This window comes from Phycodurus eques, chromosome 18 (genome assembly GCF_024500275.1).
Source record: "Phycodurus eques isolate BA_2022a chromosome 18, UOR_Pequ_1.1, whole genome shotgun sequence".
Lineage (NCBI taxonomy): Eukaryota > Metazoa > Chordata > Actinopteri > Syngnathiformes > Syngnathidae > Phycodurus > Phycodurus eques.
The window spans coordinates 13,827,830-13,854,258 of record NC_084542.1 but is presented as its reverse complement, the minus strand read 5'-3'; the positions used below and the strand labels follow the sequence as shown (position 1 = coordinate 13,854,258).

Below are 26,429 nucleotides of genomic sequence, written 5' to 3'. Positions count from 1 at the left end.
ATAGGCACACTTGTACGAGGTGTGAGTACGTTTATCCACCTCTGCTTTATTGCTTTCGACCCTAACCGTTTGCATGTTGTCCCTAAAAATACCACCAGATACGTTGCGAAGTGCGCAGAGTCCGTAATTCACGTGAAGCCTCTGAATCTTTCACGCCCCGCCTCCTCCTTGACGTGTTCCTTCCCACAACAAAAAACAGCTGGAAGATATCCAAGATGGCGGCCGCGTCGGTCGAAGCCCACAACATGGACGACAAGAAATTCCAATACTTCTCTTCCATCAACTCCATGGCCAAGAAAATCATGCAGGAGCGGGAGAAAATAAAAAACAAGCACGGCTCGACGTGGGACAAAATGTCGCCGCAGGAGCAGGACAACGCCATCGACAACTGGTTGATGGACCCGCACATTCGAGCCCGATACACCATGCACCGGGTGGACCGGGACGAGGTGGTGTGCTACCCCAAGCTACTCATCCAGACCGGACAGAAGATCGTCCATTTCGGGGAAGAGGTGCCGAGAAAATGTCGCTAAGGAAATTAAAAGCACAGAGCTTTTAGGCCAAACGCCTGCTAGTTTTATTGCTAACTGCTAGCCACGTAACACTATTACTGTGGTATTTTATTATCATTTGTAATCCAGACCTAAATAATCTATAAAATCTAAACCATGGAGTTGACGTGAAAAAGTGTGTGTACTCTTTTTTTGTTTTGTTTGTTTGTTCAGGATATTACATGGCAAGATGAGCATTCGTCCCCCTTCTCATGGGAAACCAAGGTAAACATCATGATTAATTTATCTGTGTACAATGACATTATTGCATATTCTGTACTTTATTATGTCGTGTAAATGTTTATATACGGTACTCATAAAACGTGAGGCATACTAGAATGTCGAAGGAAATTTAAGGATGAACCGAAAATGCACTGTGACCTTTACAGGTGAACTTAATTTGATCTTCTGGAACAATTAATTTGATCTTATTTTTATCATTTTAATAAGATACTACTTGTGTAGCCATGATATATGTTGTTATAATTGGGAAATAACAAAATTAAAAAAAAACTTTGCCTAATGATTGCATTCAAATTACTTATCTACACATTAACATCAATATTTAACATTCACCCCCAAAAGAATTTCAGTGTCCATATTTTTCTAGATTTTTAAAGTGTGCTGACATTATGAGCGCAAACCAGTAACTCATATTAGTCGTTCTTAGTGGGACTCCCAAATCATTACCAGGGCAAACTGTGCACATCAAAATCAGTGCACAATTTCCGATTTATTTTGACTAATAAAGGCTGCGACGGGCCGGATGTGGCCCGCGGGCCGTACTTTGTCCAGGTGTGGCTTATAGACGTGTCGCTGTATTTCAGAGCCAAATGGAATTCAGCTTGACACTGGGCCCCGACCAGGGAGTGTCCGTCTCCCAGGGGGACCCCAAACCCACAAAGACCCCGCACTCCTCTCAGCTTGGCAAGAGTGTAACCGGAGCCAAGGTGTTGTATGCTTTTTGCCTCATGGTGGTTTCTGTGTTTGTATACATTGTGGTCCAAATTTTTATGAAAATTATATTTTTCTCTTCATTGAAAATTACAATATAATTTTCATGTCATCAACCACCAATCCTGATGGGAAAAAAACTTTGAATTCAACGCTAAAATGGATGAATTGCCCGGCGGAGATGAGATGCAACAAGGGTATAAAAGGTATTCTATATTATATTTCTATTTGTATCTAACCAAGGTGTCAGTGAGCGAGAGCAGGCGTCCAGAGGAGGAGTCCGCTTTCTGGAAGATCAGCGCCGAGCGGTCACGACTGGAGGGTGAGAAAGCCGACTTTCAGTCGCTGACGCCCAGCCAGATCAAGTCCCTGGAGAAAGGAGAGAAGCCGCTGCCCTCGTATCTGCGCCAGGTGAGACGCTTGTCACCAGGGGTGGAAGCTGTTTTGGACCAATATTACGACATCATCACACAACTAAGCTAAAATCCCTCAATACTTTGTAATACAAGAATTCCACAAAAACAAGTTTGGGTAATCTTGGTTCTATGCTGGTTTCACATACAATTACCTGGCAATGTGGTTCAGACCACACTAGTATATGATAATTCGATGTTCTGCTTTTCAAAATCAGAATCATCTTTATTTACCACAGTATGTCCAAAAAAAGGAAATTGTCTCCGGTAGTTGGAGGCCGCACTAGTACGACAACAGACAGACAACACTTTTGAGACATAGGGACATTGACAAAATCAGTCACTGAGCAATAAAGGGTTGCTATCTGGGTGTGTGCATACACTGCATACACTCAAGGAGTGTATGCAGTTTAAAGTGACGAGCAGTGCGATAATCTGGGACAATGTTGATTGTGCAAATGTTGCAGATACTCCTCAGTCAGTGTGCAAATGGGGCAGATGCTACTCTGGCATGAGTGGCCAGTATTGGTCAACAAGAGATATGCAAATAGTGCAGCATGGCGAGACTGTGGGGCCAAATTGGCAGCATGTTGCAATGGAATTGTAGGTTAGCTGTTTACGAAGTTGATTGCAAGAGGGAAGAACCTGTTGGACTGTGTGCTAGTTCTAGTTTGCATTGATCGGTAGCGCCGGCCTGAGGGAAGTAGCTGGAAGAGCTGGTGACCGGGATGTGGAAGGTCCGAGAGGATTTTGCACGCTCTTGTCTTAGTTCTGGCATTGTGGAAGTCCTCAAGGGTGGGTAGGGGGATACCGACAATCCTTTCAGCAGTTTTGATTGTCCGTTGCAGTCGGAGTTTGTCCTTTTTTGTAGCAGCACCAAACCACACTGTGATGGAAGAACACAGGACTAATTCGATGACCGCTGTGTAGAACTATACATCCTCTGCTGGGCCTTTTTGAGGACGGAGTTGATGTTGCTCGCCCACTTCAGGTCCTGAGAGACTGTAATTCCCAGGAACTTGAAGGTCTCGACGGTTGACACAAGGCAGCTTGGACAGCGTGAGGGGCAGCTGTGGTGAAGGGTGCCTCCTGAAGTCCACGATCATCTCTACAGTCTTGAGCATGTTCAGCTCCAGGTTGTGTCGGCCGCAGCTCCAGCCGCTCCACTTCCTGTCGATATGCAGACTCGTCACCGTCCTTGATGAGGCCGATGACAGTGGTGTCATCTGCAAACTTCCAAGAGTTTGGCAGCCGGGTGCGTTGAGGTGCAGTCGTTCGTGTAGAGCGAGAAGAGCAGCGGAGAGAGGACACAACCTTGGGGTGCCCCAGTGCTGAAGCTGCATGTGAATGAGGTGGTCTCTCCCAGCTTCACCTGCTGTGTCCTGCCCGTCAGGAAGCTGTAAATCCACTTTTACTTTTAAATATCTCAGAATGTGGAGTTTTTAAGTCAATTAAATCATTTAAATGGGGCTCGATTAAAATAATAATCCATGATTATTTTTTTTGGGGGGGGGGGGTTGATTTTAACCAGGGTTGGGCCAGCTTTTGTGCTCAATGGCCAAATTAGATTTTTAAAATGAATATCCATAAAAGTTAGAATGTGCATGTAATCTTTTAAAATACTTTATTAATACATTTATAATTCATCTATATCTGAATATTTATAATTATAATTAACAAATTATGTAATTAAAACATATTTTACTATTGTGGGGAATAAATCAATAAAATTGTGGGGAAAACAATAAAATAACTTCTCATTTGAATGTTATTAAGAATACATTTGGCCAACTAATTTTTTAAAATGTTTATTTTACGAAGTGTATTTCGTTATTTACAATAAACACATGAACAAATGATTTCATGTGAAATGAATACAAAATAATTAATAAATTTTACATGACAAATTTTAAAACTAATATTACAAAAGTCTAAAAGCACAGTCGGCCCGATTAAGAATAGCGCTTGACTGTGTCCGTAGGAGGCATCTTTCCCCTCCAAAGAGCCGGAGTCGGACCCCCACCCACCGCCGCTGTCCAGGCCGGCCAAGCAGCGAGCGCCCAAGCCTCCAGCCCCGCAACCTCCCGTCGCTGCTCCCGCCGCCATCTCCATTTCGCCAAGCCCCGTTCCTCCGCTCAGCGTCACGGCGTCGGGAGCGGGCTGGGAGCGGTCGCAGAGCACCCTGCCGGTTGTCAGCTACACCGTGGATGAGGTGTTCCCCACCCCCAGTCCGCTCGCCAAGAGCCCCGCTCTCCCTGGCAACAAGGAAAAAGAGGAGGACGCCTCGCCCGGCGGTCCTGCCTTTTCCCAGGTGAGCTTGAAAGCAACAAATCAATTTGCTTTTTAAGTTCGTTTCTAATGTTACCTCATATGTTAGCTGCTGAAGTTAGCTTCCAGTATCACCTCTTACATTTGAGCTAAGGATGACCAACGTTAGCCATCAGCTTCTATGTAAAATTCCAAAGTTAGCTATCAACATTAATTCTTATGTTAGCTTCCAATGTTAGCTTCTAACTTTAGTTTGTTTGCTTCATTGTTAGCTTAGCTCTGAAGTTACCTTCCTATGTTACCTCTAAAGTTACAGGTAAGGAAGACCACTATTAGCTTCTGAAGTTAGCGCCAATGTTAGTTTCCAATGTTTCCTCAAATCTTAGCTTCCAACATTAGATTCCCGTTAGCTTTTAACGCTAGCCTCCGTTAGTTTGCCAGCCTGCTTTATAGGACCTTTACTAGAATCTTCCATCACGCTGCTGTTCGCTGTCAAGCCGGCCAACGCCAGCTACTTCTCAACATTCTAATTACCCCCATGAGTTATTGTTTAGCAGACTTGGGCCCCATGAAAAGTGCTATAAAATAAAGCTTTTATTATGATCCAAACCTAAATAGTGGCATAGTTGTCCATTATCTCAATCACTCAATAAAATGTCCTCTCCTTGCAGTTTAACAGCAGTAACAACATCCTGAAGACAGGATTCGATTTCCTGGACAACTGGTAAACCCAGCAGCGGAGACGGGGTCGTTGGATGACATCACCACCACTCCACCAATGACATTACCATCATCCAATCGCGTGCCCTGTTTTTTTTTTTTTTTGTTGTTTTTTTTTGTTTTTTTTTTTGTTCTTCTCGCCAAACACTGCCTGTCCTCTCGACTCCTTTACCGGACCGTTCCCACGCCAATTGAATCAGTATCTGTTAGCTCAGTGTTTCCCAAGCTACATATCTTACATTAGGGGGGGAAAAAATCACTAAATATATACTGAAATGGTCTCGTCTCAGTTTACTCGCACATTTACATGCCGTGAGATCTGTTGAACACAAAGTTATTGTTCTGTTGGTTACAGGTTAATTGTGCCTTCTGCCATCTAGTGGAAGATAATTTAATTCTGCTTGTCACTATATGTCGCTGGCAAAGATAGATGAACAAAGATACATGAATGATTTTTCCAACCAATTAAGTGAAATTGGAGAATTTCCTGCAGCACAGTGGTTGGAAATCCCTGAGTTAGCTTGATTGTCGTTAGCAAGTGCCACCATCAGCCTGCCCGTCATTTTGTTTCTGTAGAGAGCGTTTCTCTTGAAGTGCAAAAACTTAAAATAAAAACACGGCAACAACTTAAGCGCTCTTGTTTAGTAATTAATTAGCGGACTAGCACGTAACAATTGCTTCTAGCTAATGCATGTAAAAATGCCTTAAAGCCTTTGTTGTTTGTTAGCCAGATGCTATCTGCCGTCGTTAATCTAATGAGAACCAATTTCTTTTATATGAAGAAATATGGAAACAAAAATGTTACCACATGAGGGTCAAAATGGATACAGTACAGCAAAGAGTCATGGCAACAGCCTAATAAACAACTCAATGGCTTTTTTAATTGCTATTTTTAGCCCTCATTTAAATGTTACATTGTCCTTCGTTTAGTATTTATCAGGTACTTTTGTAGCCTTGTGCTGACCAGTCACACGCGCGGCAGCATCACGTCACATGCTCATCTGCATCTTTTGTGTGTGTGCGCTCTGAGTGATACACAAGACATCTTTTCAAAGGCGGTGTTGTGATGCGGTGTTGTGTCCTGAATGCCACTAGAGAACAATTTTACTGACATACTAATGCACTGGTTTACAGGACCACCATGCATGTGTGCTTGACTTGTACGCCGTGATTTTGAAGTCACACATTACAATAAAGGAAAGTTAAAAAAAATAAAATAAATAAAAGTCAGTCTTGAGTTTTTACTGTCAAAACTACTTCAACTCAGCAATTTTTTAAATGTATGTATTTTAGGGGTCTCAAACATGTTTTTTGAGTCTGGTCGGTTTCATACTAGGACCTCTTAAGATTCATTCTGAGACATCATAAAAGGTTTATGACCACAGGAGCTTTGTGACCTGCAGATGATGTCCTCAGACTCTTCGGACATTGCGGAATGTTAATAAGTAACCAGTTTTATATTTCTCTAGCTGGGTAGCATTGACAGTTTATGATATTTCTTTTAGAGATTAAACTTACTCAATTGGTCTACATTGGCCGAAGATGCAATTTTATTATTCGTTGTATTTACATCTGGCTAACCTTTTTCTGTTTACTAGTCAATCATGTTTCAATTTACACCTTTTATAAATCAAAATTTTAACCCCAGTTGATCGTTGTGTTACAGTTCAAATTGTCTGAACCTTAGAACTGTGAAGGAGACATGCTCACCACTGGATCCCCCGTGCTACCCTCGCCATTTCCATTTCCCAATCAAAATCAACATAAATTATGTATCCCGTGTGTGTGCGTGTACCTGGCTGAACTGAGGTGCCTCTGTCCAAATGAGTTGCCTCCTGCCAACACCTCCAAAAGTCTGAATAGTCACCTTCTTCCACCAGACGTTCAATCACAAATTGCGACATGGTTAAAAAATTATTTGTATCATTCCGAGTTGACAGTCTGCAAATATTCAGTTTAACGTCTAACAGCGAAGGAACAAACTGTCACACTTCTAGAAGGCGCCGTGGGTGAGATTTCGCCATGATGTAATGTCAATTCAAACCAGCAGGGGGGAGCAGGAGTAGTTTGAACATTTTCCCATAGCAAATTATTGACAGAGAAATAATCTGTTCCCAGGTGAAACTGTCACCACCATAATTACAAGCAGCAGACACGATTTTTTAAATGTCATGCAAGCACAAAAGGAAGTCTTACATTAAAAACATTAGCCTTGAATGACAAAGGTGTATTGCAAATGTGATTTGTGTCCTCGAACTAATTTGAAAAAATATTCTTAATCTTTACACAAGTGTAAAAATTTAACCACTCTTAAAACTCATTCACAGCCAGCCCTCCAAGTTAACATGGATATTTGACTTCTGAAGCCGCCAATGGCAGTGAATGTGTTTTAAAATAAAATGTAAAAAAAAATAAAAAAAAAAATCTCTAACTGACAAATGACAGCCAAAAAAAAAGTGACAAATAACTCCCCAGCTTTTGCTATGAATTAGTTTTACAGAGTACCATTTTCCTTATCAATATAATATCGAAAGCTCTGCTTACCTTTTGGCTTTGACATGATAGCAGAGGCAATGTGTTTCAAAAGTCAGATAGTTGTTGAGATCAGGTTTAGTGCCGTATTATTCCAGGTAAAATTCTGAACTGCACAATTTCAGGGGGGATTCTACATTATTCACTCTAATTAGGTCGTCAAAAATCGACAACCAACCAAAGCATCCATCCGTCATTTCATTGTTTTTCGTCAACCATTCCCTCCATTGTGAGTTTACATGAAAATGTGCAATTAAGTGGTTTAGAAAGTAGAAGCGTGGGCCATAGAAAAAAAATTGCCTCCTGGGAACACTTGCAGAGTCTTTCGGCATTTTAACTGGCACACATACAATCACATCTGTGCTTTTTAAGTCATAATTGGACATTACCGGTGAATGCAACACAGTGCTAAGTAGGACACGTTTAAGCCAAAAACACACATTTATGGACAATAACGGATCTGTGCTCGTCATCAAAATTCAAAAGAAAAACGTAACGAGATCAAAAGGTCAACGAAAGCTAAGCTACTAAGCTATGCTAACCTAATAGGCGTTCCCCTTCGTGGAGTCCTAAATCTTGCCTTTTAAGTGTGTGTGTGTGTGTTTTTACCACACCTGACTTAGAAAAAGTGTACACACAACGAGGGGAATGGGATTGGAATGCACTATGAATCAAAGAAAAGACAGCACAATTAAGATAAACTAAGCCAAAATAACAAACATTCCCTTTTCCTGAGCCCTAAATATGGGGTCCTAGTCTTTTTTTTTTTTTTGCAGCAGCAGCAGCAGCAGCACCTGCCTTGGGAATAGTGTACACACAAAGGTTGGAAATTGGAGACCAAAATCCAAGACCCTCATCGTCGAAGGTCTTAATCTACTACACAAAGAGTGGAAATGGGATGGGGATAGGAAAACACAAAAGGCTTTCCTGTTATGCAACTAGCAAGTGACGCCCTTAAAACAAAACAAAACAAAACAAGAAACAAATGGACGACAGGCAGCCAGTGGGGATGAAATCACATGCACAATATTTGGAATTTGACATAATTTTTTTCAATCTTTTTTTACAGTATTCTTGCTGGGTCATGTCTCTGAGGGAGGTGTAAAGCAGGAGAGAGAAGAGGGAGGAGAGAGAAGAGGGATTTCTTTTTTTTTTTGCTTCTTTCAGGAGTTGGGAGGTTGAAAATGGGACCGGTCACCGGGTCGCTCGCTCTGCTGTGTTTGTGCTCGCTGGGCTGCTGTGTTCCCGTTGGAACGGCACAACCGACCCAGGTCAGGACAATATTGAGCTTTGAAACTTATCAGAAAAACTAAATGTAATTATGTCAATGGCTTTGTTAAAATTGTGTTAAAAAGTGCAAAACAATGACCTAAAAGTAGGACGTCCTGAAAAGACTATTTGCTGGATGATTTAACCGTTCCGAGAAGCAATTGCATCATTGATGGATAATATTGGTAACACTTTTTAGAACAGAATTTGGGAAAAAGGTATACATTTGATTTTTAAAACTAAGACAGATGGCCAAGGGACATTAGTAGATAAAGGTAAAATAAAAGTTAAAAATGAATTAGTTAATTAGACAAATTAATCAAAATAAATTCAAATAAAATAAGCAAAAATCTAAATGAATAAACACCTTGTGATTAACCGATTTTAGGGGGCGGATGCTATATTAATGCTGTAAATATTACAGGACTCTTGATAATAGAGCGAAGCTAAGTGGCTAATTATCCCAAAATGGAAAACTAAAGGACCCTGTCTTGCTGACACTATCTGACGACCTCACTGGTAAACTAAAGCTAGCTGTTTAGCTTAAGTTAACCGGCTAAAGGAAACTAACTGGTTAAAGCTAGCTTAAGGTAGGGTAGGCCTAATGGAAACTAATTGGTAAACTAGAACTAGCTGTCTCATTGAAGTTAACTTGCTAATCGTACCTGGCACGTAAACCCAAGTTAAGTGTTCTATTGACGAAAACTGGCTAATGGAAACTTGCTGGTGTCCTGCAGCTAGCTGCCCCGCTGAAGATAACTGGCTAATTTAAGAAGCTTCCGGAAGAAATTAGCACAGTGAGCCGTGGTAGCTAGCTAATATACAGTAACTGTGTAACTGAAGCTAGCTGTCTAACTGCTGTAATACTTGTAATCATTTTGAAGCAATGTAATGTAAATATTGTGTTTTTTTGTACATCAGACGTCTCTTGCAGATGGAAAAAAGTCACGAGGAGATGTTCCAGACATTCTTCCGGTGTCGGAACTTGAGCCCACCAACCTGGCATCGGACTTTGAAACCTCCTACAACTACGTTCGTACGTACTCACGCCAATTATTTTTTTAATTTCATAAATAGTTGCTAATTTTGTTTAACTAAACAAGAGTAACACTGCATCTTCTTCTGCAGTGTCCAGACTGGCCGGGATGGACCAGGCCATCCACAGTCTCAATGTGGGCCACTACACCCTGGATGTTAGTGTCGCCCAGCTAATGGAGCGCCTGTCCAGGATGGACGGTACCAAGTCACGCTAATGCTAACCTGCGGCACTTCCTAGTTCCTCTGATGTTCTTTCTTCATTCCCAAAATGGCAGCCAAGGTGGCGGAGCTGGAGGACAAAATCCGGGAAGTCTACCACCACAGCAAAGACAACCGCAAAGAGATCGGAAGATTGGAAGGTACGTTTTGTTCCCCCCCCCAAACAGTTAGCTTGGTTTGATCTGAAAACACTGCAAGTAGGAACCTTTGGAGGACTATAGTTTGCCAAAAAATAAAAATAAATAAATAAATAATCACAACAGGGTGAAGACCCTGCTACAGAGGTGGGGTAGAACTTTTGAGAGGTGCAGGAACTTTTTTGGGGTGGTGTCTGCAGTGCTAAACATATCTGTTAGGAACCTTTTCGCTTCAGGAACTAATAGTACTAAAGAAATCCTGGAACTTTCGTTGGAAATGTAGCTTTTTGAAAAGGCATTCTAAGTGATTTTACTACCATTTTTACCACTAGATGAAGACAAAATCAGTACGGTACACAACTTTGAATAGATGACGATAGAACAACAGCTATCTGGCTGACTAAGGATAAATAACAACATTACCTAGCCGGATAAATGAGGCAAACTGTCAAACTATACTTAGTTGACTTAGAGCCACTAACTAACTAAAACAAATCTGGATAACGATGCCTACCTAGCTAACTGTTTAAGCAACTTCCAGAAGTTACCCAGCTAACTGGTTAAGTGGATAACAACACCTAGCTAACTACCTGTAGTTGCTAACAATACATTGCTAGCTAACTGTATTTGACCAACCAAGATGAACTGGAGAAACTGAAACTAGCTGGCTAACAGAAGGTAAATTGATTAGCTTAGTGGCATAATTATTTTTTTCTTAAATGGCTAACTACCTGTAGTTGCTAACAATACATTGCTGGCTAACTTTATTTGACCAACCAAAATGAACTGGAGAAACTGAATGTAGCTGGCTAAAAGAAGGTAAATTAGTTAGCCTAGTGGCATAATTAATATTTTTTTTAAAGTAAAAAAATTTATACAAATTTTATCACTAAAATTTTTTTTTTTTTTTTATGTCACTGTAAACTCCGTCATCCAGGTCATAGTATATTACAAAGGTTGAATCGAGGCTACTGGATGCTTCGTGTTTGTTGAATTTGTATACTGTGAGAAAAGTTTAAAAATGACTTGGGAAATTATGCTATTAGGCTAACGAATTGACTAAATATACCTAGCCTGATAGTGTTAACAAAGGTTAATGAGACACACAAGATGAGTGTTATAGCTGCTCAAGACAAAATGGCCAAAGCATCAAAATTAACACAAATGTCTGAAGCCATGTTTGCTCTCGACCAATCAGGTTGCCAGAAAGGCCTGCGCGTGGGCTATAAATGCTACCTGGTGTACAACAACTATGAGGACTACGCGGGCGCGTCCAGGAAGTGCCTGGAGCGTGGGGGTCGCATGGGCATGCCACGAGACCGCCGTGAGCAGGAGGCGCTGGCCGACTACGTCAAGTCCTTCTTCCGGCCGGGCAACTGGCCCGTGTGGCTTGGCGTCAACGACCTGGCGACCGAGGGTGTGTACATCTTTGACGACGGCACGCCTGTCTCCTACTTCCAGTGGCGCAGGCACTTCCTGTCCAGCCAGCCGGACGGTGGCAAGCGTGAGAACTGCGTGGCCATGGCATCAGATAACGGCGACTGGTGGGACCACTACTGCGACAGGGCCATGAACTACATGTGCGAGTTTGATGACAGGGTGGAGCTTTAGATGAACTCCTAGATCTCCATTTTAACCAAAAAACTGTATACAAATAGGCAATCACCAAGGTCAGAACTCTGTGGGCCTTGGTTAATAAACATGATGGCAAAAACAATTAAACACACTTAAAAATAAGTTTTCTCTTAATGTTAGCTGGCTAGCTGTAGTTAAGTAGCTAACATGACGTAGATGGACTAGAACTAACTGAAGCTAACAATGTGCAGCTGGCTAACTCTAGTGAAGCGGCTAACAATACCAAGCTAGCTGAGGTCAACTAGCTAATTGTAGTTAAGTGGCTAACAATACCTAGCTGGCTAACTGTAGGTGAGTGGCTAACAATATCTAGCTGGCTTTCTGAGGTCAACCAACTGCGGTTAGGTAACTAACTGACAGTTGTAAAGGCACTAACAATACTTAGTCCTGACAGAGGTCCACTGGCTAACTGCAGGTAGTTAAGTGGCTTACAATACTTAGCTGGCTAAAGCGTTAGTTAAGTGGCAAATACATAGTTTGCTAACTATAGTTAAGTGGCTAAGAATACCTAGCTGGCTAATTTTTCACAGCTGCCTCACCAAGATGTACTGGCGAAACCAAAGCAAGCTGGCTAATTTAAGGGAAATTACCAAATTTACCATTTTAACCAACAGGCTAACTGTCAATTAATATTTGGCTGGACATCTCAAGACAACTAGCTAAATAAAACCTACCTGGCTAACTACGGTTAAGCAACTTATCAGAAGTGATAGCAATACCTAGCTATCTTCCGAGTTAAGTGGTTAACAATACCGAGCTGTCAAACCAATATGAACATGTCAAAATTTTAGTCAAGAAGTGCAAGATGCTCCAACTCAAAACAATCATATTAGCAACACATTTGTTTGTATGCATACATAGTTTTATTGAGAGTAAACAGTTAACATGATTTTCATTCTGCTATTTTTAGCTTTTTACTTTACAAAGATCAACCCGTCCTACAAACTATTGCATTTTATGGCCACGCAGCGACGCCAAATTCAACAAAGAGTGGTACTGTATTGTTTGTGGAAAGCAGTTTTAAAATGTATTCAATATCCAGCTGGTTTATGTACTGTTTTGCTGTTTGCCCTCACTAGAAAAAACTATTTAGCTCGCGAGTAGAACGACTAGGGCGGACTAGTAGAACTGTCTTACGCGTCACATTTTGTTTCCCTACAAGTGCCACTTTGGACCACAGATAACTACTGCACATCTTAGCCTTACTAGTAACGTAGTTGTCCTACTAGTGAGGACAAAGAGCATACTAGTGTATAAACTGTATATACGTATGGTATTCAATATCAAGGATATGGAATAAACACTCATATGGCTTTCATAATTGTTCAGGTTCAAGTCACAGCAAGGACCTAACAGCGAGAAGCGGGCGGACGCTCCGCACAGCTTGGCATCGGTCGCGCCTCTTCACGGTAGCGTGAGTGCGAGGCGGGACGTCATCAGCGTGTAAAGGAGCATCACTACCGCTGGCTTCCTGCGCAGTTAGCTTGGTCGGGCCGGAGGCCGTCTGTAGGACGTCGCTGAGTGTGGGTCGGTCCATCGGGTACTTGCTCGGGTGGGACAAGAGGACTTTGTTGGTGTCGCTAAGCAGAAAGTCACCTCCCATCTGAGAGAAATGTATTTACTTTTAGTATTTAACATCACCTGGTTAACAATACCAAAGCTGGCTAACGGTAGTTAAGTGATTTTCCATTACTGTTCCAACCAAGATGATTGGGAGAAACTGAAGCTGGCGGGCTAACGCAAGACAAATTACAAAATCTAATTAGCTGGCTAACTTTCAAAGTAACTATACTTGGATATCTATCTGGTTAAAACTTACCTAGCTGTGGTAAAACAGATCAACTGTACTTAACTGACTAGCTGTGGTTCACTTGCCAACAATACCTAGCTGGATAAAAGCATTAACTACCCTAGCAGACCACTGGGTTAAATTAAGTGGCTAATGGGGTAATTAAGGCCATCTGCCATAGGGTTGGATAAAACCCAAACAAACTCGGCTAGCGTCATCGATACCTGGTAGATGTCCTCCAGCATGTGCATGGGGAATTCTGGGAAGTCTCTGTCAGCTGCTTGGTACTCAGAATACCGGAGCATGGAGTCAAAATTCATGACTTTAGCGCAGGACGAGATCAGTCCAAAGCTCCTGTAAATCTAACACCAACAAGACAACTTTAGCTGGAATTAGGGCTGGGCTATATCATGGCCTTAAAATAAAATGATTTTATTCCCCACAAAAATCACATTTAGTGTTTGGCACCATTGATGCCATCGTGATTGCCTTCCAGCAGGCTCCTTTCTTGTCATACGGAAAACAATGTGTCAATTTTGTCTGTTTAAAGTCACTAGTAGCATTTTTTAAATTATTTAATAGTCCATTGAAGGGTTGGAAAAGTAGCCAAATATAGCGACCAAATTGCCAAGTTGGCAACACTTGACAGTGCTCCTTTCTGTTCACAGCCATGATGTTAGGGGAAGCGGTGCACTCATGTGTTGAACTGCACAGGCCTTAAAAAAAAAATTATACTGACAAATAAATTCTAATAAATAGATTAATCTCCCAGCCCTGGCTGTAATCAAGTTCTGGTAGCGAGGAGATGATTTGTGACGGTTGCAAACCTTCCTGTGTGGATCCAACACTAAGTCCAAGGAGCATCCTGTCTGCTGCAACCATAAACGAGCCCCCTCCAGGGCTCCAAAAGACACTACCACGACCTTCACAGACCGAGCCTCCAGAGCAGCCTTCAGACCACAAGAAAACATGTTGAAAACATGACATTTTAATCAAATGTCTTGTTTATTCTGTGATTTTTGGGGTAACTAACGCTGCTGCCCTCCAGCTCGGCCACATGGTCGCGTCACGGCAGTCATCCAAAGTGCCTGATGAGGACCAGCAGAAGCTTCTGACCCGGGGAACGGTACTGATCCAGAGTGACACTCCTTCAAACACAACACACACACATTTAAACTTGTGTTTATGCACGCAGACACAAAGGCTAGATAAACAACTAATACAACTCTACTAGGCCTTTTTAGATTTTTTTAGGGGTGCACCAACTCTGCCAAGGGTGTTGGAATGGCGGCGCGCATACTCACTTTCCACTGCGTCCATCAGTTAACAAAGTTTCGGTGCTAAAGATGTCCACCGTTTGTCCTCCTGGCGTCACGGGAGCACAAGACGACCGAAGACTTCGATCTACATGCTCCAGGAAGGAGTCCCACTCGCTCTGTACACACACATATCCATGCAAGCTACGTTCAGACAGAAGCAATCGGAAAAACTAATGCACATTTCTTGGTACAAACCTGGAGCTGGAGGAGCTCCTCCACTTGTTCCCTGACTGCTGCATGGCTATGAAAAGACAAATAATCAATCACCTCTTTCAACTATCAATTACTGAAAAGACATTTGAATCTCCAAAGTGCAACGCAATTTGGAATTCGAGCAAAACTTGCCTGAAAATTTGAAATCAAAGTATCCTAAAGCACTATAATGTGTGAATTCAGTACAGAGAATATCTAAAGGATGATGGCGTTTTTTGTGTGATGGAAAGAGGGGAACACTGATAAACAGAGAACAATAAATTAAACTTAAGTTACATAGCTACGTGTGGTTGCTCACACTAAACCATTAATTACTTACACAAATAATACTAATCATATTTTATCATTACATATTATATTTTTAGTTTAGATTAATAGCTTAAGAAATAGAGAGAAGATAAATATTTTACTAAATCTTTAGATTTTTTTAATTCAAAAATACAAAATATATATACACATATTTGACAACATTAACATCAGGAATACTTAAAATGCCATTATGTCAGGCATCTCCAAAGAATGAGTAGTTTTACTTACAGTGGTTAATTTCTTTTGACACTCATATTACAGTTCTTTGTGACAGATCTCCCCTGAAAACGAGTTGATTTCACCATTTGCAAGAGATGTGTTGCAAAAATATTCTTAAATATTCTGAGAATTCTTAAATTGTGAAAAAAATCCTAATGCGTCGCCTCCAAAAGATATCACCTTGTACAGTTAATAAAGGCGTTATCATGGTGACAGTTTAACCTGGAACACACACTGGAAAAAGTGGCGCATTATTATAATGACATGGTAATCTGGCTTTGGTTTGTTTGTTCAAATTTACCGATACAACGTTTGCCAGGTGGCCTCGGCTTCGCTCTTCTTCTTCACTCCGATGCTGCGCAAAAGCAAGACAACACAGTTAAATGTACACAATTTACATATTTTAGGGAAAAAAAAAAAAAAAAAAAAAATCACTTTTGAGCACAAGACAGAATTAATCTCACCTCTTGTAGAAGTCTGCTCCGGCCGCGATCAGGCCCAACAAAGTGGCAATTTTGTATGGGACAAAGTTCTCCATGGAGACTTTAAAAGAAAAATGAAACATTTTTTTTAGGATATGTTAGTGGCAAAAACGACACAAATTAAATAATACAATTACCCTCGGGATAAACCATGCAGAAGCTAGGCAATATATTGTATTGTATTTTATTTTTTAATAGAAATTCCTCAAAACTTAAGATCAGAAATCTACTTTGTTGAGGGCTGCTATTAACACAGCTTTCAACTCAAAGTTACACCGTACATAATTGTAGGCGCTTTTGTCAAAACGAAAACCATCAAAATTCGACATAAAAAACAAAGGATATAATATACGCTCGCCTGTTTTTCGTCGCTTTTTCGTTAGTCTGCCACCTTTCAACCGTATTCGAAGGACCAACCCGTCACATTTTCAGAGCTAAATTATCTTATTTGTGACTTACGACGCCGAATGAGTGGCAAACAATACAATTAATGTACATTAATTCGTTGTACATTTAATGGTTCAAAACCACTTTTTTTGTTTTGTTTCATCATACCCTCGGCATCCTTCTTGGCCTGCTGTAGCAGCACTTTGCCCAAGATGACAAGCTGCTTCAAGGCGGCAGTGAGGCGCTCCTCCTTCGGGAACACGTCTTCCTCCATGCCCGCAGTACTTTACTTTAACTCCACGCTTTCAGAACTAAACTGGAAGGAGAACGCTTCCGGTAAACCACGTGACCACCGTGTAACACGGCAGGATTTGGCGGCCTCTATCGGTGAGAAGGATAATTGTATTTTACTCCCACTTCCCTCATCTATAACTGTCAAATGTTATCTTACTTGTTTGACCGTTCTGAGCATGCAGCCATTTCCCAATTAGAAACAACGATAACAAAGAGCTCATCAACAAAGGTCAGTAAATTTATGGGGTGGAAAACATTCACTCAAAAATCCCTGCAACAAATTTAATCCAAATTGAAACGAAGTGAAATGAAGACTACGAGTTTTGAGGTATGTCGAAACAGCAATTCCAGGAGGGCCTAATAAAACCTCAAAGGATCTGTTAGAAACAGCAGCACCTTTATCCACAAATGGTCATTTTAAATAATAACAAACTTTTTGTTTTATCTCATTTTGTTGTTGTCAGGGATTAAAATAGCAAAAAGCTTCCATCAACCCTGTGCTCAAGTAGAATGGCATGTGAACAAAATTTCATTTACCTCTAACAAAAAAAAATATATATTTTTTTAACCTAATTGGATAATCCTGATTGAAGTTGTCCAAACACAAAAATGTTTTTCAATGTTTCCGTGACGACCAATTCATCCTAAAATACTCTAAATTAGACTATCTACAGTCAACATACTGCTAAGGTTTGTATACTGTTACTATTAAAAAAAAAAAAAAAAAAAAAAACATGTATCTCCAAGTACATTTTTTTATTCACACCCCCCACCCCCCAAAAAAAACAACACAATTTCAACATTTTATTTCATGTTTTGGATAAAATGTAAAAAAAAATAAAAATACACAATTTAGACATTATTTGTAATTATGTGCTTTACCTGTGTGCTTTTTCTTCTTTTGTGTGAAGTCACTTGTGCATTTGTTTCCATGGGACATTCAAGCCAAATACTGAACTAGTATGTCAAGTTTTTCCAATAGGATGTCCTGTAATTTCAAACCTTATAGTGCAATATATATATATATATTTTAATAATCCTGCTGGATGACAATTGATTGACGTGAGGTGCTGCAGCTTTTCTTTTTGGTAAATGAAAGTATCACAAAACGTCGATATAGTGCAACCTCTAAAGTCATATGCAAAGGTTGTTCAATGAGTAATTTGGCAAAAATTGCCATGCCGGTTTGTGGGGAATAAGCCACTATAGTCACTAAAATACAATGTTGTGCTTTTTTTGTTGTTGTTGATTTTGACGTAATGTCACATAAGCAAGTATTGTTGTGCCTTTTACACTTAACAGCCACTTGATAATAAAGCATGTTAAAAAAATAAGACACGACATGACTCTCCTTTTAAAGTTTTTTTCACAAATGCCAGTAGTTATTGCTTATTTTTCTCGTACGGCCGCTAGAATCCGTTTTACGTTCCACGTTAGAGGTTTCACGATATAACTTTTGTCTTGATTACCGTGACTTGATCGTGAATTCTCAGTGAGTCCATTTGTTCTGTCAATTTAAAACTTTTCATGAACTAAATTCTTGTACGTGTGCCTCGTGCTAAGAGTTCTTTGAACATTGTGTCGACGAGTCTGCGTTGAGGACTTCGATCATGGTTCTGATGGAGGGGAAGGTCTCGGCCACAGGGGGCAGACTCTGGTACCAAGAGGGTAAACTTAAGGAGTAGAAAACCATAAGAATATAAATGATTTTTGGTGAATCATGATGCTTATTGTTATTACTAGAATGCACAATCAGTTCATCTCACGTTTTGAACTGCATCCAGCTCTTTGCTGTTTTACTGAAGCTGTCAGGACTGGGCGTCGTCATGGCCTCAAAGTCCACCAGCTAGTAACAAAATGAATAGAACCCAGTTTGAATCCAGTAATTAAGAATGTATTTTTTTTAAAATACTTCTACTGAACAACACGTTTCATGTTTAAGTTCTGTTACCTTTCCTTTGGGGATCCGACCGCTGACCTCATTCCCACTGGCCATCACTGCCCCCATCATGACCGAATAGGCCACCACGCTGAGCATGCATGCACACACACAAACACCACAGTCAATGAGTAATGATTGACACACTTATCAATTTCTGTTACAGCTAACTGGCTGTGATAAGGCACTGTGGAACTAATGACATCTTACATGTTCCATTTCTACACTTGAGCTTTATGCTCAAGTTTTCATAGGAGACACACTACACAGCAAATCCCACTGTATATTACTGTCGCCAAAGAGGATCTTAAGGAACAAAAAAAAAAACCACCTGATTTCGACTAAACTCTGGTGAAGCAACTTTTAGTGCACATGTGGATAAAAGAGTAGATAGAGGAGTGTTTTTTTCCCCATATGGCAAAAGATGGCATTTCCTTAACGGCTCAATGAATAAAGCATGAGTCACAATGTAGGCAGGAAGTATGTATCAACCTATGTGTGCTGATTGTTGGACCTTGGCGCTCAACTGCGTGCAATTTAAGTTACTAAGTTGATTTCTTTTTAACAGGATTTAGTGGCTGTCGGTAGATGATTACCTGGAGCCTCTAGAGAGCGGCATGAGGTTGCAGAAGTAATAAACCAGCGAGAGGATCAGATTACACACGGCGTCGGCGTCCTGAAAAGAGCAAACTCTGCCTCGGTCAGATGGAAAAACAACCAAAAAAGAATCCATCAACGATATTTTGCTTTCACATTGCTTAACTGAGTGCAACCTCTCCACAGAGAGTCAAAGGAGGTGAGCGCTCAGCAACCATACTGTTTACTAGGACTGTGTTAATACTATTTTATTGGAAAAGAAGGATTTAGGATAGCAAATATATACTGTATAGTTTGTATTGTTTTAAAAAAATACATATATTTAAAATATTTTATGAATTCCATTTGTAAATACTACTTTCTACACTACAAGTTTCATTGTACAAACAAAAACATCTGAAATAAACTAGAAACTTTATTTTAAACATTAAAATATATAGCATGATTTTTTCTTTTAGGTTTTTATCTCTTAACTATTAGAAAGTAATACTTTTTTTCGTCTAAATTGGCCACTGAGGACGCACTGCTGCAAGAGCTACAGAATGCATTGCAACAGCTTATTCAGTCTCGCTTGCATTCACGCACGTCCTTAGCACAATCGTGCTTTGTGAAACATTAGATAATTTCATCTAATTAGTCCGAAAATGATAAGTAGTTTACTAATGTAGCTTTCTCATAATAATGATTACAGTATGCAGTACAGTGGATACTTTTTGGGACATTTTTTGTTTCGAGGTGTGTCGTGTTAGTTTTTCCAATGTAAAATACTGTATGTGCCTTGGCTCAGTAAAAGTTGGGAAACGCTGATTGAAGAAACAAAGGGGATTTGTCAAACTTTGTGTGTGTTCTTCAGCTCTCAGTAATAGCTGTTTGTTTTTCTAGTTTCTCATAACCCAGCCGCGATGCTACACGCTGCAGTTCCTTCTATGAAACGCACCGCAAACTCAGTGGAGAGCGCGAAGACCTTCCCTTTGGTCGTCAACTCCCTGTAGATGGACTCGATCTCCGACTGGTAGTGCTGCGTGCGCTCCTCCGTTGTCTGCGTCTCCACCGAGAAAAGCATGTTGCCCACCCTGGTAAATGGCAAAAAGAACTAGACCATGCAGTTTCTGTGGAGATTTCGTGTCAATGCTGAAGAGCCGATGCTAAACAGAAATGCTGTTGAATTAAGCAAATTGTTGAATTAATTGAATTGTTAAACTGTATCATAGTGAGAGTTGAAGTTGGGATGATTTGAATCAGTCAAGATAAATCTCTTAATTTGAGAATTTTGGGAGTGTGATAAATACAGTGGTTCAAAAACTTCCAAAGTTGGAATGGTTTGTATCGGTCAAGAAATGTAGAAGGTTATGAATACCTGTCATTTGGCAATTGTATTGTCAAAAGTCTGTAATTTTGGGAATTATTGGAACGTGGAAAATAGTTCCGAAGTGCTGAATCAGCTGAACAGTTTGAATTTGGGATGGGAAATATTGGGATTCTTTATCGTTGTCGTTGTTGAATGTCTCATTCACGTCAATGGGTTTTTGTATGTGGAAAATGTGTAACTGTGTTAGAAGTGGGACTTTTTGGAATGTGAAACATTGTTAGCCTAGATGTCGTAAATTTTGCGAATCTTGAACTTTGAATTGCTTTAGTATGGCAATAAACTGCGTGTAAAGATAGTAATAAAGAATTTTGGTGCACAATAGCATATACTTCACCAGTGTGACAAGAAAGCAGCTGTGTCAAAGAAAGCAGGCGCCCTGGTTGTCACCTGTCTCCCGTGATGGTGATGGTGAAGCCGTCATACTCTTTGCCCGGATCCTTCATGCTGGGCACTTTGGAGTTGACTGTGAAGCCATCTCTGGTTTTACTGTTAAACTGCTTCAGGAAATAAACATGAGCTGCAAACGCATGACGAGAACACTGGGTCCACCATTTCCCTCATTTCATCTTTACCTTCATTATAGGAAGAAGATCTTCCACTTTATTCACATTCTCCAGGGCTTGGCGGACCTCTACCACGCCTTTGGGATTGTACGCCCTGGGAAAAAATTAAAAAAATATTTAAATTTGCAGGCATACTGTAGTAATATTCCAAAAAGCCCAAATCATATAGAAAGTTAATACTACTGATTGAGTTAAAAATATTTAGAAATTGTTACGAAATAGAGAGGGGCGTTATCACTTCGAGGGAACTATAACGTCAAAATGCAGGGGTGGTGAAACTTAAATGGTTTAGATGAAGAGTTAAAACAATCTTTAACCATAAAACAATTCAAAACTAATATATATTTCACAGGATACAGGGACGAAACGAGGGTGTGACAGACTGTGTTCACTGGAGGGTGTTACATTTTCTTCCTTTAATTATTCTTTAAGGTATCATTATTATTATTAGTATTTGGTACTTGTCTGACAGTGTTTTGGCTATTGTTTGGTTCCTTTTTCTTGTCTTGTCATTGTAGTGTATTCAATTAAATATAGGTCGAACAGGATTTGCAAATAATTGTATTCTGTTTTTATTTATGTTTAACACAACGTCCCAATTTCATTGGAATTGGGGTTGTATTTTATCTATTATTATCAAGTTGTTGTTCATATTTAATAGTGTTATTAGCCTTAGTATTATTATCATGAAAGCTTTTGTTTTGTTTCCATATTCATGTCCAAAATAAAATGTGAAACTATAATCAGCACAAGAGATACATTTACATTTACACGTTTCAAGCTGAGGGAAAGCAAACAATGCAATGGGAAACAAAAGCTGTGAACGCGCACCCGTGGTAGACAAGTATTCTGTCTTTGATGAAGTCCAGGATGTTGTCAAAGTAGGCAAGGTATCTGATGTTGATAATCTGGCCCCTGAGGAAAGACGGGGGCGAAAAAAATTCATTTGAGAATATAACAGTGAATGAAAGAGGTAAGTAAGTCTTTCAAGTCACCTGATGAGGTTGATGTGATTGTTGAAGCCCCGACTGAGAGTTCTGGCAGGCATCTGGTCTAACCAAAGAACCGGCTGGTCGGGATCGGCGACCCTTCAGACATAAGAAAAGAAAAGTTTGGGAATGATACTCCAGCTCACCCACAACCATTAGCACTAAAGAAGATTTTCTGGATGGATTTGTTTCTGATATGTGTTTTGCTCTTTGCTGAGCTCTTTGGAGATCAGCAAGGAGCAAAACACGCAATGGTAGGAGTGAATTTGTATTTCATTGAAATCCTGAAACCTTCATGTAGACTTCCTACCTCCTCCACTTGACGGCGATGTCAAACATGTCCCTCCACTGCATCTGCCTTGTCTTGCCGTTGACGCGCACTTTGGCGTTGCTCCACGTGCGCTGCATGGCCTGCATCACCTCTAGTGTCGCCAGGCCCATGGCTACACACAGCAACTGCTCAATGTATTTGTTTTTTTTAATGCCACTACCGAAGTTGCTCATTAAGTCATTTTGGGTACCTCTGTGTATCCTCTTGTTGGGTAAGAAGCCCGGCGAGTCGTACTGCATCAGCGCCCCCAGATGATCGGCTGTGCAGATGAGCTTCTGGATGTCGCCGTCGTAGGACTCAAAGTTCTGCAGCAACACATCCCTGCAATGGGTAAAGTAGTAGGATGAATAAGATAAGATAAAGATAGAAGATTTTCAAAAACATCCTTCGAGCCAGAATTGAACCAGCGACCAAAGGATTTCAGCTTTAAACCTCTACAGTCTTCCACGCTACCAACTGAGCTATCGAAGGGATACAGTGGTTCAAGGGTATGTGTAGAATGGAGTAATTTCATTTTCTCGAACGGGTTTGGATTAAGATAAAGATTCTCAAAAAGATCCTTCGAGCCAGAATTGAACCAGCGACCTAAGGATTTCAGCTTTAAACCTCTACAGTCCTCCGCTCTACCAACTGAGCTATCAAAGGGATACAGTGGTTCAAGGGTTTGTGTAGAATGGAGTAATTTCATTTTCTCGAACGGGTTTGGATTAAGATAAAGATTCTCAAAAACATCCTTCGTGCCAGAATTGAACCAGCGACCTAAGGATTTCAGCTTTAAACCTCTACAGTGCTCCACTCTACCAACTGAGCTATCGAAGGGATACTGCAGTCTAACGGTTTGCGTATAATGGAGTAATTTCATTTTTTCAAGCGGGTTTGGATTTGGATCAAGATTGAAGATTCTCAAAAACATTCTTCGAGCCAGAATTGAACCAGCGACCGAAGGATTTCCGCTTTAAACCTCGACAGTCCTCCGCTCTACCAACTGAGCTATCGAAGCGATACCTTGGTCTCACGGTTTGTGTAAAATGGAGGAATTTCATTTTCTGGAACGGGTTTGAATTCAGATAAAGATTGAAGATTCTCAAATAGATCCTTCGAGCCAGAATTGAACCAGCGACTTAAGGATTTCAGCTTTAAACCTCTACAGTCCTCCGCTCTACATACTGAGCTATCGAAGGATACCTTGGTCATGTGGTTTGTGTAGAATGGAGTAATTTCATTTTCTCAAGCGGGTTTGGCTGAGGATGAAGATTCTCAAAAACATCCTTCGAGCCAGAATTGAACCAGCGACTTAAGGATTTCCGCTTTAAACCTGTACAGTCCTCCGCTCTCACAATTGAGCTATCGAAGGGATACTGCGGTCTAACGGTTTGTGTAGAATGGAGTAATTTCATTTTTTTCAAGCGGGTTTGGATTTGGATCGAAATTGAAGATTCTCAAAAACATCCTTCGAGCCAGAATTGAACCAAACCTCGAAAGTCCTCCGCTCGACCAACTGAGCTATCGAAGGGATACTGCGGTCTAACGGTTTGTGTAGAATGGAGTAATTTCATTTTTTTCAAGCTGGTTTGGATTCGGCTCAAGATTGAAGATTCTCAAAAACATCCTTCGAGCCAGAATTGAACCAGCGACCTAAGGATTTCCGCTTTAAACCTCTACAGTCCTCCGCTCTATCAACCGAGCTATCAACGGGATACTGTGGTCTAACGGTTTGTGTAGAATGGAGTCATTTAATTTTCTCAAGCGGGTTTGGATTCGGATAAAGATTCTCAAAAAAATCCTTCGCACCAGAATTGAACCAGCTGCCTAAGGATGTCAGTTTAAACCTCTGCAGTCCTCCGCTCTACCAACTGAGCTATCGAAGGGATACTGGGGTCTCTGTGGTTTGTGTAGAATGGAGTAATTTCATTTTTTCAAGCGGGTTTGGATTTGGATCAAGTTTGAAGATTCTCAAAAACATCCTTCGAGCCAGAATTGAACCAGCGACCGAAGGATTTCCGCTTTAAACCTCTACAGTCCTCCGCTCTACCAACTGAGCTATCGAAGGGATACCTTGGTGTCACGGTTTGTGTAGAATGGCGTAATTTCATTTTCTCAAGCGGGTTTGGATTAGGAGAAAGATTGAAGATTCTCAAAAATATCCTTCGAGCCAGAATTGAACCAGCGACCTAAGGATTGCTGCTTTAAACCTCTACAGTCCTCCGCTCTACCAACTGAGCTATCGAAGGGATACTGCAGTCTCACGGTTTGTGTAGAATGGAGTAATTTCATTTTCTCAAGCGGGTTTGGATAAGGATAAAGATTGAAGATTCTCAAAAATATCCTTCGAGCCAGAATTGAACCAGCGACCTCAGGATTGCTGCTTTAAACCTCTACAGTCCTCCGCTCTACCAACTGAGCTATCGAAGGGATACTGCAGTCTCACGGTTTGTGTAGAATGGAGTAATTTCATTTTCTCAAGCGGGTTTGGCTGAGGATGAAGATTCTCAAAAACATCCTTTGAGCCAGAATTGAACCAGCGACCTTAGGATTTACGCTTTAAACCTCTACAGTCCTCCGCTCTACCAACTGAGCTATCGAAGGGATACCATGGTCTCACGGTTTGTGTAGAATGGCGTAATTTCATTTTCTCAAGCGGGTTTGGATTAGGATGAAGATTCTCAAAAACATCCTTCAAGATAGAACTGAACCAGCGACCTAATGATTTCCGCTTTAAACTTCTCCAGTCCTCCGCTCTACCAACTGAGCTATCGAAGTGATACTGTGGTCTAACGGTTTGAGTAGAATGGAGTAATTTCATTTTCTCAAGCGGGTTTGGATTCGGATAAAGATTCTCAAAAACATCCTTCGAGCTAGAATTGAACCAGCGACCTAAGGATTTCAGCTTAAACCTCTACAGTCCTCCGCATTACAAGCTGAGCTATCGAAGGGACACCGTGGTTTCACGGTTTGTGTAGAATGGAGTAATTTCCTTTTGTCGAACAGGTTTGGATTAAGATAAAGATTGAAAATTCTCAAAAACATCCTTCGAGCCAGAATTGAACCAGCGACCTAAGGATTTCAGCTTTAAACCTCTACAGTCCTGCGCTCTTCCAACTGAGCTGTCGAAGGGATACCTTGGTCTCACGGTTTGTGTAGAATGGCGTAATTTCATTTTCTCAAGCGGGTTTGGATTAGGATAAAGATTCTCAAAAACATCCTTCGAGCTAGAATTTAACCAGCGACCTAAGGATTTCAGCTTAAACCTCTACAGTCCTCCGCTCTACCAGCTGAGCTATCGAAGGGATACCGTGGTCTCACGGTTTGTGTAGAATGGAGTAATTTCCTTTTGTCGAACAGGTTTGGATTAAGATAAAGATTTAAAATTCTCAAAAACATACTTCGAGCCAGAATTGAACCAGCGACCTAAGGATTTCAGCTTTAAACCTCTACAGTCCTCCGCTCTACCAACTGAGCTATCGAAGGGATACCTTGGTCTCACGGTTTGTGTAGAATGGCGTAATTTCATTTTCTCAAGCGGGTTTGGATTAGGATGAAGATTCTCAAAAACATCCTTCAAGCTAGAATTGAACCAGCGACCTAATGATTTCCGCTTTAAACTTCTCCAGTCCTCCGCTCTACCAACTGAGCTATCGAAGTGATACTGTGGTCTAACGGTTTGTGTAGAATGGAGTAATTTCATTTTCTCAAGCGGGTTTGGATTCGGATAAAGATTCTCAAAAACATCCTTCGAGCTAGAATTGAACCAACGACCTAAGGATTTCATCTTAAACCTCTACAGTCCTCCGCATTACCAGCTGAGCTATCGAAGGGATACCGTGGTCTCACGGTTTGTGTAGAATGGAGTCATTTCCTTTTGTCGAACAGGTTTGGATTAAGATAAAGATTGA

General features: G+C 40.8%; 4 protein-coding genes and 3 non-coding genes across 8 annotated transcripts in view; 2 read left to right on the top strand and 5 right to left on the bottom strand.

The window, feature by feature from the left end:
• Window positions 1–205: 205 nt before the first annotated feature.
• c18h1orf198 (chromosome 18 C1orf198 homolog) lies at window positions 206–6,127 on the top strand. 2 transcript variants are annotated; one of them, XM_061704359.1, is made up of 7 exons: window positions 206–512; window positions 726–776; window positions 1,379–1,501; window positions 1,749–1,916; window positions 3,900–4,229; window positions 4,459–4,502; window positions 4,858–4,920. In XM_061704359.1, exons 1-6 carry the CDS (start codon window positions 216–218, stop codon window positions 4,492–4,494), a joined length of 1,005 nt encoding a protein of 334 aa, XP_061560343.1. In that variant the 5' UTR covers window positions 206–215; the 3' UTR covers window positions 4,495–4,502; window positions 4,858–4,920. The 2 variants fall into 2 exon arrangements, with proteins under 2 accessions (XP_061560343.1, XP_061560342.1); XM_061704358.1 differs by lacking the exon at window positions 4,459–4,502 and having other exon boundaries at window positions 4,858–6,127.
• Window positions 6,128–8,420: 2,293 nt separating this feature from the next.
• On the top strand, window positions 8,421–12,804 carry clec11a (C-type lectin domain containing 11A). The gene is made up of 5 exons (XM_061704254.1): window positions 8,421–8,709; window positions 9,629–9,743; window positions 9,836–9,943; window positions 10,021–10,104; window positions 11,300–12,804. The coding sequence occupies exons 1-5, from the start codon at window positions 8,623–8,625 to the stop codon at window positions 11,710–11,712; spliced, it is 807 nt and encodes a 268-aa protein (XP_061560238.1). The 5' UTR covers window positions 8,421–8,622; the 3' UTR covers window positions 11,713–12,804.
• Window positions 12,583–17,704, bottom strand: selenol (selenoprotein L). The gene is made up of 10 exons (XM_061704253.1): window positions 17,631–17,704; window positions 16,623–16,770; window positions 16,050–16,128; window positions 15,887–15,940; window positions 15,040–15,085; window positions 14,830–14,960; window positions 14,559–14,673; window positions 14,353–14,475; window positions 13,750–13,887; window positions 12,583–13,339 (listed from the first exon to the last, which is right to left on the bottom strand). The coding sequence occupies exons 2-10, from the start codon at window positions 16,726–16,728 to the stop codon at window positions 13,073–13,075; spliced, it is 1,059 nt and encodes a 352-aa protein (XP_061560237.1). The 5' UTR covers window positions 16,729–16,770; window positions 17,631–17,704; the 3' UTR covers window positions 12,583–13,072.
• Window positions 17,490–26,429, bottom strand: part of ttc13 (tetratricopeptide repeat domain 13) — a 42,205-nt gene continuing 33,265 nt past the window's right edge. The window contains exons 13-23 of the mRNA XM_061704251.1: window positions 22,727–22,857; window positions 22,516–22,648; window positions 22,212–22,304; window positions 22,048–22,131; window positions 21,226–21,310; window positions 21,041–21,150; window positions 20,222–20,357; window positions 19,284–19,363; window positions 18,700–18,778; window positions 18,515–18,594; window positions 17,490–18,421 (exon numbers count right to left, since the gene is read on the bottom strand). Coding sequence (XP_061560235.1) covers window positions 18,307–18,421; window positions 18,515–18,594; window positions 18,700–18,778; window positions 19,284–19,363; window positions 20,222–20,357; window positions 21,041–21,150; window positions 21,226–21,310; window positions 22,048–22,131; window positions 22,212–22,304; window positions 22,516–22,648; window positions 22,727–22,857 — 1,126 coding nt within the window. The 3' untranslated portion in view covers window positions 17,490–18,306. The remainder of the gene's footprint in view (window positions 18,422–18,514; window positions 18,595–18,699; window positions 18,779–19,283; window positions 19,364–20,221; window positions 20,358–21,040; window positions 21,151–21,225; window positions 21,311–22,047; window positions 22,132–22,211; window positions 22,305–22,515; window positions 22,649–22,726; window positions 22,858–26,429) is intronic.
• On the bottom strand, window positions 23,449–23,536 carry trnad-guc (transfer RNA aspartic acid (anticodon GUC)). Its single transcript is given in 2 exon segments — window positions 23,449–23,484; window positions 23,500–23,536. It is a non-coding gene; the product is annotated as a tRNA-Asp (tRNA).
• trnay-gua (transfer RNA tyrosine (anticodon GUA)) lies at window positions 24,680–24,767 on the bottom strand. The gene is given in 2 exon segments: window positions 24,680–24,715; window positions 24,731–24,767. It is a non-coding gene; the product is annotated as a tRNA-Tyr (tRNA).
• trnas-gga (transfer RNA serine (anticodon GGA)) lies at window positions 26,091–26,178 on the bottom strand. The gene is given in 2 exon segments: window positions 26,091–26,126; window positions 26,142–26,178. It is a non-coding gene; the product is annotated as a tRNA-Ser (tRNA).

Bases quoted from the DNA above. Each gene is read 5' to 3' on its own strand.
- c18h1orf198 (XM_061704358.1), top strand. From the start codon at position 216: ATGGCGGCCGCGTCGGTCGAAGCCCACAACATGGACGACAAGAAATTC. The intron at 777-1,378 runs GTAAACATCATG...GCTGTATTTCAG, and splicing joins CCTTCTCATGGGAAACCAAG to AGCCAAATGGAATTCAGCTT. The intron at 1,917-3,899 runs GTGAGACGCTTG...CTGTGTCCGTAG, and splicing joins TGCCCTCGTATCTGCGCCAG to GAGGCATCTTTCCCCTCCAA.
- clec11a (XM_061704254.1), top strand. From the start codon at position 8,623: ATGGGACCGGTCACCGGGTCGCTCGCTCTGCTGTGTTTGTGCTCGCTG. The intron at 9,744-9,835 runs GTACGTACTCAC...CTTCTTCTGCAG, and splicing joins AACCTCCTACAACTACGTTC to TGTCCAGACTGGCCGGGATG. The intron at 10,105-11,299 runs GTACGTTTTGTT...TCGACCAATCAG, and splicing joins AGAGATCGGAAGATTGGAAG to GTTGCCAGAAAGGCCTGCGC.